Genomic DNA, 12,508 nt, shown 5'->3' with positions numbered 1-12,508 from the left:
TCAGTTTACATTGAGTTCATGAAACATCGTACCTTGACCTGTTCTTAATGCATGGTTGACCACATCTATGAATGCGATGGTTATGCCCTTTTAAGTTTTGTTATATCAATCACTAGTTTAATAAGGAGTATATCAATCATTAGTAATAGTTTAATAGGGAGGTTTTCATACCTGTCCAATTCTGTGTTCGCTTTCCCAACCTTTAATCTATTGATGATTAATGCCCATATGCAACCCTTGCGTATGATTTGTGTTAACCAATCAGCAACAAGCACATATGTGGCAATGCTGTAATATTCAATAAAAGGGACTCTCTGAGACATGCTCGAGAGATGCCTCCCGTATGACACTTGTCACTCGTCTGTCGTTTATTTCAACCCAACATTTGGTGATACTTTGGAGCAGCAATATTTTGGCCTTTGAAAAATAGTTTATGCCCATGCTGTCTTTGGAGTCTTCTTGTAGTCTTCCCTGGACAGTGTCCTACTTGCTGTTGTTGGCTGTTTGCATGAAGCAAGAATGCATTTTTCTGTTGAGAAATAAGCCCACATATATCATTAGAAAATAAGTAAGTTTTCTTCCAGTGTTTATGCTTGATATTTTGCAAGAGGCTTTTACTTTTACACTGGGACACAAATTGCTAGGCTCTGGAACTTGCATTCCTTTGTCAAGGTTGTTAGTAGTTATCTCTGCAGGACAGACTTCATTGCTCATTGTTCTGCTTTAAACCCTTAGAGGAGTGAAAGAACACTTAGTAATTGTATTTGATTCCATTCTTTATTCAGTAGATGAAAGTAATGAGATTCTAAAAACTGTGAGAAGGGGGAGGAGGTGATTTTTTCAGCTCAAAAGAAAAGTTTAATCAGGGCTATATTGCTTGTTTTTCCTTCCACGTTTACGTATTTGTGGAGTTTGAGTGGCATTATAAATAGCAGGCATGTCTGGTTGAACAGATTTTTATGTATATGTTAAGTTTACCATTACGGTTTTGCTGGTGTTGTAAGAAAAAACTGCTTTTCCCCCCTTATGGGGTACCCAAGAGCCCATATAGAGTCTTTTTGTAGGTTCTCTCTCAGTAGGAGAAAATAACAGGCCAACCAGAGAATATTGAGAAGCAAAGCAGCTAGTAAGCCTGATCTTTATTAACTGTTGCAACAGGGTGCTCACAGCCACATGCAGGAGGCAGGAGGGACCCTGAACATTGGTGTGCAAACTCTTATATAGACATTTGAAATTGCCTCCCCTGTATCTCAAGACCACCCCCAATACATAATGCATACATCACGGAAGGGGCAGTCTACAGCAGAAATCTGAGTGTGTTGTTTTTCTCCTGTCTGCCAAGATACCTGATAATGGATCACTGATTGCATTACCTGGGCCATTTGGCCACTTTTTTGTGATAATAACTACTTAATTACTGAATCCAGGTCACAGGCTCACCCTATTCATACACAAACACACCCTTAAGACAGGATTTGTGAACAAAGAGACAATGGGGAGGATTTTCCATTTCCTTCCTTGCAGAGAAATATTTGAGGTGACTGAAAGAGTCAAAATGGCTTTAGGACTGTTTTCCTGTACTGTTTGCAGACATGTGGTTTATATATTTATGTATGTGTTTGCCTTGTAAAGTTATAAACATTTATTTTATATATATATATAAGACCTTAAAATTCCTGTAACACTGGAAATGAAACAATGACAATATATTTCTCCTTTTCAGAGCAATGAAATGGCAGAGCTGCAGAGAATTCGGATGAAAGATGAGATAAGAGAATACAAGTTCAGAGAGGCAAGACTCCTTCAGGACTATACAGAACTTGAAGAAGAAAACATTACATTGCAAAAGTTGGTTTCCACACTGAAACAGAACCAGGTGAGCACTAACTGGATTTTCAGAAACAGGTTGCAAAAGGAACAATACCAAGATCTGAATTACATACCATTTTTTGAATACAGTATACATTCATTACCAGATAATGGGAGCAAGCAACAGAAGACACTGTTGAAGGAGGGTTGCCAGAAAACATGCTTAGCATGTAGAGGGTTCCAAGTTCAGTGCCTGGCATCTCTTGGTTTAAAAGGGCATTTATATAGTTGGGCTGGAAGCAGCTTTATTTCTTAATTTTATTACCATACATTTGTATGGTCATAGTGCTGCTTTAACCCACATTTGGCCAGCCTGCAACTCAGCGGTAGGTTCTGACCCACCAGCTGAAGACCAGTGACTTAGTTGACCAGTGCCACAAAATCATGTTAATGGTTTAAAATATGGAATATAATGTACTGTAAGTGGTGGATGCTGAACCCACAGAAAAGAGTAATCTGATCACTCCACACGGCTAGATTGCAGTCTATCATGTGACAGCTCTGCTCCATTAAGAGATTTTAAAATGCCATGAGTTGTGAGCTGGGTGTATAGTGGTGCATTTGGCTAAATGTTTTGATGTCAATTTAGCAGTTGTTAGTGTAGCACCCTGCTTGTGGTTAACGCTTAGATGAAATGAAATATTCAACGCAGCAATAGAGAAATTAAAATTATAATTTATTTGTCAGACAAATAAATGATAGGCACAGTGGTATATGGTTACCAAAGCTCTGCCCACTCCAGCCCTGATGGCCAGCACTTATATTTCCTCAGCCCAGCCCCTTTGCTCCTCCTTTGGCTGCCTCTGTCCAATCAGCCTGGTTGAAATTCCTATTGGCTGTTTGCTAGAACCAATCATAAAAGATACACCCATTTCCTATTACCTTTTATGGGAGACAAAGAGCTATATTTCCTTCTATCCATAAATGGCAGACAAGTAGTCATATATCTTACATTTGCCTTGACAAGGCACCTTAATTACCAGATCACCTTTTGCCCCTGCTGCCCTTTTGCCCTTTTGCCCCTGGCAACAGGGGCAAATGGCTAAAACAGATGGCTCATGGTTTTAAATTTTATCTTAAATAGAGATCTTGAGTTCACCTTCTCACACACCATCAATGAAATAAGAATCTAACATAAGAATCTAACATTTCTTACTTTCTAGATCCTTTGCATAATTACATTAAGCCAATATATTTCATACATAACATACATAGATTTTTAGAAGAAAAGGAACTTAGTAAAAACAGTTTCAAAAGCAACCTCTTCAATTTACAACCCCCTTTTCCCAGCCAGCTGCTGTTCCTATTAGCTCTTGCCCTTTAACCTTAGGAAAATGTGGCTCGAGTCTGATGGGAGGCACATGGTATTATTTTATGTTAAACAATAAATCTTACTATTTACCAACTCTTAATTAGTGTTTTTGCAGCTTGATTGTATTCTGTAATATGTATGGTCAATATGACCTTTGCTCCCAGTCTGTAATTCCCTTTACAACTTTGAGAAACGTGCCTCCTGCTACTGCTATAAATCAATGGGGCCCTTGTCCAAGAGAGCAGGAAGAAAAACAACTGCCAGAGTACTTAACCCAGCTGCTTTCTGCCTGGCATGAAACATACAAACATTTGCAAATATATTTTTAAGCTTATTTTAAAATACAGGCCTTGATCAGATACCTCATTAGCTCCACCCCACCCCACCCCCCTTTGTGAAGCATTATTAAGCCTTAGGGTCAGGCTCTGAAGATGGGCGGGGAGTTGGCTGCCAGAAGCTTATGCAGGGTCCAAAGAAGGAAGCAGTCGATTGTGAGAGAACATTTCCAAAACTGAAGGGAGTCTCAGAAGCAATCTGTGATATTGCATGCTTGTGGGTCTGATGTTCAAAGCAATAAAGTCAAAATCCCATTGGGGACTCGCAAGCACTTACACTTGCCTAAAATAGCTCTTTGGCACCCAGACTATATTTAGAAGTAATTGCTATCCAACATTATTCTACCCTATAAACACAAATAGCAGATTGTAAGCAGAGGCTGTGTTTCATTTTCTTTCTTTCTTTTTGTAAAAATGGACAATTTCTAATCACTTTTGTTTTTTTGTTACGCAGAAAATTGCTCCCATTTTCAGCAAAAAAAAATTGCTGCTAATTATACCATAGATAAAGAGTTGATTAACTTCTGAGATTACTCATTATATAGTAATTGTGTTACTTGAATAGTATATAAATATATGCTGTATCTTTAACAAAGGAATTAATTTATGTTTCTGCTGCTTGCAAAGAGCCAACTGTCTGTCATTATAAATGAATATTGATCAGCTTGACTAGGGATTTTGGACATGTAGTTTCCAGGGAACATTTATATATTTCTATGCAATCTTTCAAACCTTTACCTTCTCACAATTTTATTTTACTGTGTCTGCTTTTATTCATAACATTTTATTTAACCAATTTTTTAATTTAACCATTCTTAACATACACAAAAAGATGATTGACAAAATAAGTCGTATGTATGTCTCAGTTAGTATTTTCATTAAAACCTTTTGCTCAGTTGCTTTTGTTACACCATTTTCCTTAAAAAAACAACTTACCTGATGTGTTTTTGAGCAATTTTCTCTCTCAGTGTTCCCTGAATTCTTGTTTTTATGTAGTGAACATATATTTTTCATTTGTGTCTTTAAAGTTTTTTTAAAAAATGGTTATAGAGCCATAGAATCATAGAATTGTAGAGATGGAAGGGACTATGACGGTCATCTAGTCCAACCCCCAGCAATGCAGGAATCTTTTTGCCCAACGTTGGCCTCAAACCCATGAATCTGAGATTAAGAGTCTCATGCTTTACAGATTGCGTTAATACATTTTCCCATATATGTCTGTAAGTCTTGGGCTAAGCAACATGTACAGTGGTACCTCGGGTTACATACACTTCAGGTTACAGACTCCACTAACCCAGAAATATTACCTCGGGTTAAGAACTTTGCTTCAGGATGAGAACAGAAATCGTGCAGCAGCGGCACAGCGGCAGCAGCGGGAGGCCCCATTAGCTAAAGTGGTGCTTCAGGTTAAGAACAGTTTCAGGTTAAGAACAGACCTCCAGAATGAATTAAGTTCTTCACTCAAGGTACCACTGTGTAAGCACCTGAAACATATTGGATTTTCTATTAAATTACAGAAAAATACTTTGTCACATTTGATGGTATAAAATCAATACATTTTAGTTAAGAGGTAAATTTCATGAAATATGCCTGATAATATTTATTCTGAAAAACTGTTAACCTCCCTCTGATTTGGTTTGCACTACATAATCATCATTATGAAAGATGTAACATATAACAAACTTACAATAGAATTACAATGCTTTCAGGGCATCTCTCTACTGACCAGTTTATATAGTCAGTAGAATCTGAGTCCTTTCTCCATCCAACAATTTTAAGTACGTATGTTCAGTCTTTCTTCTCTCTCTCTCTCTCTCTCTCTCTCTCTCTCTTTGTACCTTAGTTTAACAGATGCAGCAAATGGCAGGTTGTTTGTAAATCCAACTTTTAGTATTTTGAATGTTCTTTATCTTACCTAATTCAGGTTGAATATGAAGGCCTGAAACACGAGATAAAACGATTTGAGGAAGAAACTGTATTGCTTAATAGCCAGCTAGAAGATGCCATCCGGTTGAAGGAGATTGCGGAGCACCAGCTAGAGGAAGCCCTGGAGACGTTAAAGAATGAGAGAGAGCAAAAGAACAATCTGAGGAAGGAACTCTCCCAGTATATCAATCTAAATGATAGCATGTATAATAACCATATTAATATCTCGGTAGATGGATTAAAGTTTGGAGAGGATGGGAACGAACCTAATAATGATGACAAAATGAATGGACACATTCATGGACCCCACATGAAAATGAATGGTGACTTTCGGACTCCCACAGTTAGGAAAGCAGAATCACTGCACCCAGTCTCAGATCTCTTCAGTGAGCTCAACATCTCTGAAATGCAAAAACTGAAACAGCAGCTCATGCAGGTAACATTTGACGTGGACCATTAAAAAGGGAGTTTCATATAATGTACCAGATATTGGGCCCAACTACATTTTGCATCCACACGGTGGGAGGGTGCTTTGTAGTTCTGGTAACTGCATAGGAGAAAGAATTCCACCAGATGTGGTTTTTCCCATTATAGTGACAGAAAAAATGACAGATGCAGAATTTTATGTTCTGTGCTGCTTTGACAAGCATATGTCTCCCTGTTTTATCTTGCCTTCCTTTTTATTCTCCTCTCCTGTGCCCTGTGCCTAAGTTTTCTTCAACTATATATACTATATATACCTCTGCATCTACTGTTTCCTCCTATGTGCATACAATTCTTTACTTCCTTTATCCTGATCCTCAGGCAGCCTCCCTGGATTCTTCTCCTGTGCAATCCTGGCCCTCCATTCCACCTACTTATAGCCCAGCATTGCAGATACATATACTTATAGAGTTAGGATAAAGTTTGCTTTTTTACATACAGTTTAAATTATTTTTCCATAGAAGCAGATGAGTTTCAAGTTTCACCATGTATAGTTATAAGTTTATGGGTGCTAGACACTCTTAAATTCCCAGTGTTACAACTAGGAAATGGCTAGACCAGCCAGACCAGTGTGTATTAGAGTTACCAGTATTTGTATTAGGACACACCTGTGTGTATTCAGTCGTGTGTTGGACACATAAATCCTGTAATAGCTAATTAAGCTCGACTTAATTCCTCTGGAATTAGCTAATTAAGCAAGGCTAACTTCCTCAAGGGACATGGGTGGCGCTATGGTCTAAACCACAGAGCCTAGGGCTTGCCGATCAGAAGGTCGGTGGTTCGAATCCCCGTGGCGGGGTTAGCTCCCGTTGTTCGGTTCCAGCTCCTGCCCACCTAGCAGTTCGAAAGCATGTCAAAGTGCAAGTAAATAAAATAGGTACCGCTTCGGCGGGAAGGTAAATGGCATTTCTGTGCGCTGCTCTGGTTTGCCAGAAGTGGCGTAGTCATGCTGGCCACATGACCCGGAAGCTGTACGCCGGCTAAGCGAGATGAGCACCACAACCCCAGAGTCGTCCGCGACTGAACCTAATGGTCAGGGGTACCTTACCTTTACCTTTAACTTCCTCATAGCCTGTGGATGGGCCGTTAAGAAGCCAACAGAGCATCCGAAGAACTTTGAGATTGGGGTGGCATGGAACAAGATAGATTACTATTTTATAGTACATTGTTTGTCAGTACAAGGCCTATATAGCTTGTGTATGACAACAGTAATACAGATGTATTACCTATCAAGATTATTGCCTAGAGTCAGGAACACTGTTCCTAATTATCTCTCTTCCTAATTATATATTCACCTACCATTTCCATAAATTACTATCCCTTATGTGTCATGGGGTTTGAAATAATAATGGCCACCATCTACTAAACTAATTAGGTTTGGTTTTATTACATCTCATCAAACAAGTTGCACCACTCACACTTGATAGAGCTCATTTGCTGCTGTTCTTTTCTTTAAAAAAATAATAATACACTGCTAGTCTAATGGCATTTCCCCCTCAAATTGCTATTAAAATATATCTAAAGTATTTGGAATGGTGTGCATATCTCAACTAAAATTTTCCAGGTTTGGTGGAAAATATTGTTGCCTATGACTGGTGACACAAATATTGGCTTATTTGCATGCCACATTAAACCATAATTGAAAACAAACTATGGTTTCACATGAATGAGCAGCATGCAAATGCACACTGCGCAGAAAGGGACTCATGTTGCTCCCTTTCTGGTGGACAAAGCAAGCTGCAGGCCAACATGTTGTGTCATCTGAATCTGGGCTCAAGAAACTGGAAGCAGTTAATAAGGAGGATACAAACCACAAGCCTGGATTCAGACAACATAAGCCAGATTCTTGCTTATTTTGACCATGGTGCAACTGCAGCAAGAGTGAGAGAGGAGCATTGTGGCAGCTTTTGAGTAGTGTGGGCCAGCAGTGCTGCTTGCTCACGTAGCTATAGTTTAATGTGATGCCTTAACTGGGCCCATGAACAGAGAACATGAGAAGGAATTGTTTATTTACTGTTGCTAGCACAATACCAATTGCTTTATAAATAACAGGAACGAGAACGACCACCATCACCACCATAATAACCAGCAAAGGTACAGGTTAAGACATTGTTTTGCTGGCATTTTAAATGAAATTATTTTTTAGGTCTGATGGACAAGGAAGCTATATTTTAAGCACTGAAGCGAACTCATCTATTTTGCTGTCTCAATTGACTTTGAAGTTGTGATGTATCTGGAAGGTGCTTTTCTTGTTTTTTAACTTGTGCCTTTTTGTCGTGCTATTATTTTAGTGTATTTTTTTATTGTGAACTGACCTAGGATGTATTTTTATGAAGGGCGTCATACAAATGCCTTAAATAAATAAAATGCAACTTTCTTGCAAAATTTAAGATACTGTGTGATTTCTTAGGAGGAGGAACTTTCTGACCTCAGCAGTAGCTGAGGTGCCCGTTCCTAGGGTCAGTCTTTTTAAGATACTAATGGGTACTAAGCAGTTATTATTGCACCCAGGTTCTTTTTTGAGACATTAATATTTTTCTCGCTGGGATATTGCAGGTGGAGCGTGAGAAAGCTATTCTCCTGGCTAATCTTCAGGAGTCACAGACCCAGCTGGAACACACAAAGGGGGCACTTACTGAGCAACATGAACGGGTCCACAGGCTCACTGAGCACGTCAACGCTATGAGGGGTTTACAAAGCAACAAAGAATTGAAGGAGCTAGATTTTGAGAAAGGCCGGGATTCTGGGGAAGAAACCCATGACTATGAAGTGGACATCAATGGCTTGGAGATTCTAGAGTGCAAATACAAAGTAGCTGTCACAGAGGTGATTGACCTCAAAGCTGAAATAAAGGCCTTGAAGGAGAAATACAATAAATGTGTTGAAAACTACACGGAAGAAAAGGCGAAGTATGAGAGCAGGATCCAGATATATGATGAGCAGGTGACAAACCTGGAAAAGTCAACTAAGGATAGCCACGAGAAAATGATGCAGATGGAAAAAGACTTGCAAAGAATTACAGGTGTTGCAAATGAGAACCACAATACACTCAACACAGCCCAGGATGAGCTGGTGACTTTCAGTGAGGAGCTGGCTCAGCTCTATCACCATGTGTGTTTGTGTAACAACGAAACTCCTAATAGGGTTATGCTAGACTATTACAGGCAAAGCAGAGTTACTAGAAGTGGGAGCCTCAAGGGACCTGATGACCCAAGGGGGCTTCTGTCCCCACGGCTGGCTAGGAGAGGGATGGCATCTCCAATAGAAGTGAGGACACCGACTGAGCATATTTCAAGGGAGAGTGCAGAAGCCAACAAAGAGCAAAGTCCAACAAAGACACCCACAATTTCTCCAGTCATCACAGCCCCCCCTTCCTCCCCAGTTTCCGACACTAGTGACATTCGCAAAGAACCGATGAATATTTACAACCTGAATGCCATAATAAGGGACCAAATCAAGCACTTGCAGAAGGCTGTAGATCGGTCGCTGCAGCTGTCACGGCAGCGTGCAGCAGCCCGTGAACTAGTACCTATGATTGATAAGGACAAGGAGGCCTTAATGGAAGAAATACTGAAATTGAAGTCCCTGCTGAGTACGAAACGAGAGCAGATAGCGACCCTAAGGGCTGTGTTGAAAGCCAACAAGCAGGTAAGCTGTTAACTGCCCATCTGCCATTAGAAAGGTTGTTGTTGTTGTTGTTGTTTAGTAGTGTTCGACTCTTCGTGACCCCATGGACCAGAGCACGCCAGGCACTTCTGTCTTCCACTGCATCCCGCAGTTGGTCAAACTCATGCTCTTTCTCACATAATTTATTTTATTTTAGGTACTCTTAACCCAAAATTACTTTAAAAGAAGAGTTAAATTAATTTATTGCAACAGTGAACTTAGTTCACTTAGTTTTTATTGAACAAATTTGAGCATTCTACATAATAATAAATGTGGCATACACTCAAGATTGCCTTGAATTCCAGAGGCCTAGGGAACCAATCATATTTTGCTTTTACATGGGGTCAGCTCAGACCTTCTCAAAACTTCAAACAAGCTCCCTTTTCTCTGTCCCTCATCTTTCATGTAATCCCAATTCCTTTCCTCCTTATCTTGTTCAGGCAAACAATAGTTTGACATTATATGTAAGTTTGGGATTGGAAGTTGCTTCAAACAAACTACAGTGAGGCTTGAATGTAATAGCAAACTATAAACAAGGAGACGAAGGAAGGAACTGGAGCTTATGAGTGGAGGAGGCTGCTTGAACCTGTGGCATACTCCTGCTCAGAGCATTAAAACCGAACCAACTCATAGTGTCCAAAAATTGATAACTAAGACACTTTACAAGAATGTGTATTATGGAATCATGGAAATAGTGAATTATTCAGAGTTCGTAAAGACCTGAGTGGATACACAAATGTTAAAAAAGACTAGTGTGGATTTGACTTGAGCTACTTTTTTTGCTGCAGTAGAACATGGGTAAAGCAGTCCTATGGGAAGGGAGAAATCTAGGTAGATGTATTTTCCTTCGCCTGGGAGGCTTGAGCTGGGAGGACAGAAGGTGAGGGCAATTAAACAGAAATGTATAATACATATTAGAAAAAAGACAACCAGTTGAAAATCTGTTTTGGCTAATCAGTTTCTTTCAGTCCCATCCATTTGTATATGAAATGCACATGAAGTAATGCGTTTGAACGTTGTGGATATGTTTCCTCAGGAGTGTGGTATTATCAAACTTCCCCTGGATGCTAGATTAAATAGATGGGATTGCAAAAGACTGATTACACATATACCAACCTTTTGGTCTGCTGATAGTAAAATACCAAAATACGAGGTGCAAACCAGCTAATTACGCTACCATAAAGCAATAAAAACAAACAAACCATAAACCAGCTAGGAAGGAATGTTTCTTCTCATCTTTTAATTGTGCTAGCCAGCAATTAACTTAGCTTAAAAAAATTGTATAGACAGCCTACCCAGAAAGTTGAGGTAATTTTAATCTATTTTAGTATTTTAACTTTGTTACTGTATATTTTAAAATAGGGGTGTAATTTTTCTTGATTTTCTTGTTTTATCTTTAGCGTTTTTTATATGCTATAATTTCATGCGCTACCAGCCTCATGTTATTCTATATTCTGTACCTCTGAATTATTCTTGCTAGTGTTGCAAGGAGATCAGGAATACCTGTTACCCGTTCAAGATATGCTCAAGAATCAATAGACACAGTAATGGAGAAAAAGAAAGTAAAAATTTATTGCTGAGCAATAAAGACCCAAAGGAATGATTTCCAAAGCTTGGGCCCTGAGCTCTGGGGGCTTTGGGTTTATATACCTTATTTCAAACAGCATTAAACATTACATATTCATATATTTCAGCAAAATAAAACCAAAGAACAGGGGCAAAGCCCTTCCTATGTCCATGTAAAGATTACTTCTGCTTTTCCATATAAGTGCATAAGAAATCACCAACGGCCTTTCCCCTATTTTCAGCAAATAAAGCATAAAGAGGAAAAAGAAACCCTTTTGGCAGTTGAAGCCAACCCCCCCCCCCCTTTCTGTTATCAGGCAGATGCATTACGTTATGTGGCAAACATCCAATTTGCTCTCAGGTCAGCATGTCCGTCTCATGCTTTTTTCTTGAGCCTGAGAAACAGTCTGAGGATTGTTCCTTACAGAAAGAATGCAGATGTAGCAAAATATTTATTTGCTTTCTGCAAGCACAGCAACAGGGCAGAGAGAGACTTTGGGTCTTAAGATTTTAGGCATGTTTAGCGTTAACAATTAAGCATTATTAGGATACATGGTTATACATAAGGCATAAGGTTATAACATAAGGTAAAACTCTTCCAAAAACACGATCAATCCTAAATACAGCTACAACAAATGCAAATGTTCTAATTGCCAAAACTTTTATCATTGATCCAACTCTGTCACACACACCCCCCCCCGTTTTTCCTGTAAAGGGATGTGGGTGATGCTGTGATCTAAACCACTGAGCCCCTTGGGCTTTCCGATCAGAAGGTTGGTCGTTCAAATCCTTGTGATGGGGTGAGCTCCCATTGCTCTGTCCCAGCTTCTGCCAACCTAGCAGTTTGAAAGCACGTCAGTGCAAGTAGATAAATAGGTACCACTGCAGCGGGAAGGTGAACAGTGTTTCCATACACTCTGGTTTCCATCATGGTGTTCTGTTTCTCCAGAAGCGGTTTAGTCATGCTGGTCACATGACCCAGAAAGCTGTCTGTGGAAAAACACCAGCTTTCTCAGCCTGAAGCAAGATGAGCGCCGCAACCCACAGTCGCCTGTGACTGGACTTAATTGTCCTGAAGTCATTTACCTTAACTTTTTACCTTTCCTATATATAACAGCACTAGACAGCTCAGTACAGTCAGTATATTTACTGACAGGTAGTTCACTAAAAAAGTATAACACAGTTCCTACCTCTGACTGCAACTCTTGTTCTAGGCAGACAGCTTACAAATAGACCCCTAATTTAAAATATGCAGTAACAAAGTTAAAATACTAAAATAGATTAAAATTACCTCAACTTTCTGGGTAGGCTGTCTATACAATTTTTTTAAGCTAAGTTAATTGCTGGCTAG

General features: G+C 39.4%; 1 protein-coding gene across 19 annotated transcripts in view; it reads left to right on the top strand.

Moving 5' to 3' along the window:
* The window catches only part of BICD1 (BICD cargo adaptor 1), a 130,924-nt gene that overhangs the window by 73,789 nt on the left and 44,627 nt on the right, over positions 1-12,508 (top strand). For all 19 annotated transcript variants that reach the window (XR_014502532.1, XR_014502533.1, XR_014502534.1 and 16 more), the window contains exons 4-6: positions 1,724-1,876; positions 5,441-5,878; positions 8,482-9,573. Coding sequence is in view for 13 of the 19 variants with exons in the window: in XM_083401431.1 (XP_083257557.1) it covers positions 1,724-1,876; positions 5,441-5,878; positions 8,482-9,573 (1,683 nt within the window). In the remaining 6 variants the exon portion in view is untranslated. The remainder of the gene's footprint in view (positions 1-1,723; positions 1,877-5,440; positions 5,879-8,481; positions 9,574-12,508) is intronic.

Source organism: Podarcis tiliguerta, assembly GCF_965153285.1.
Source record: "Podarcis tiliguerta genome assembly, chromosome: 10".
In the NCBI taxonomy this organism is placed as follows: domain Eukaryota; kingdom Metazoa; phylum Chordata; class Lepidosauria; order Squamata; family Lacertidae; genus Podarcis; species Podarcis tiliguerta.
This window is presented reverse-complemented; position numbering and strand designations above follow the sequence as displayed.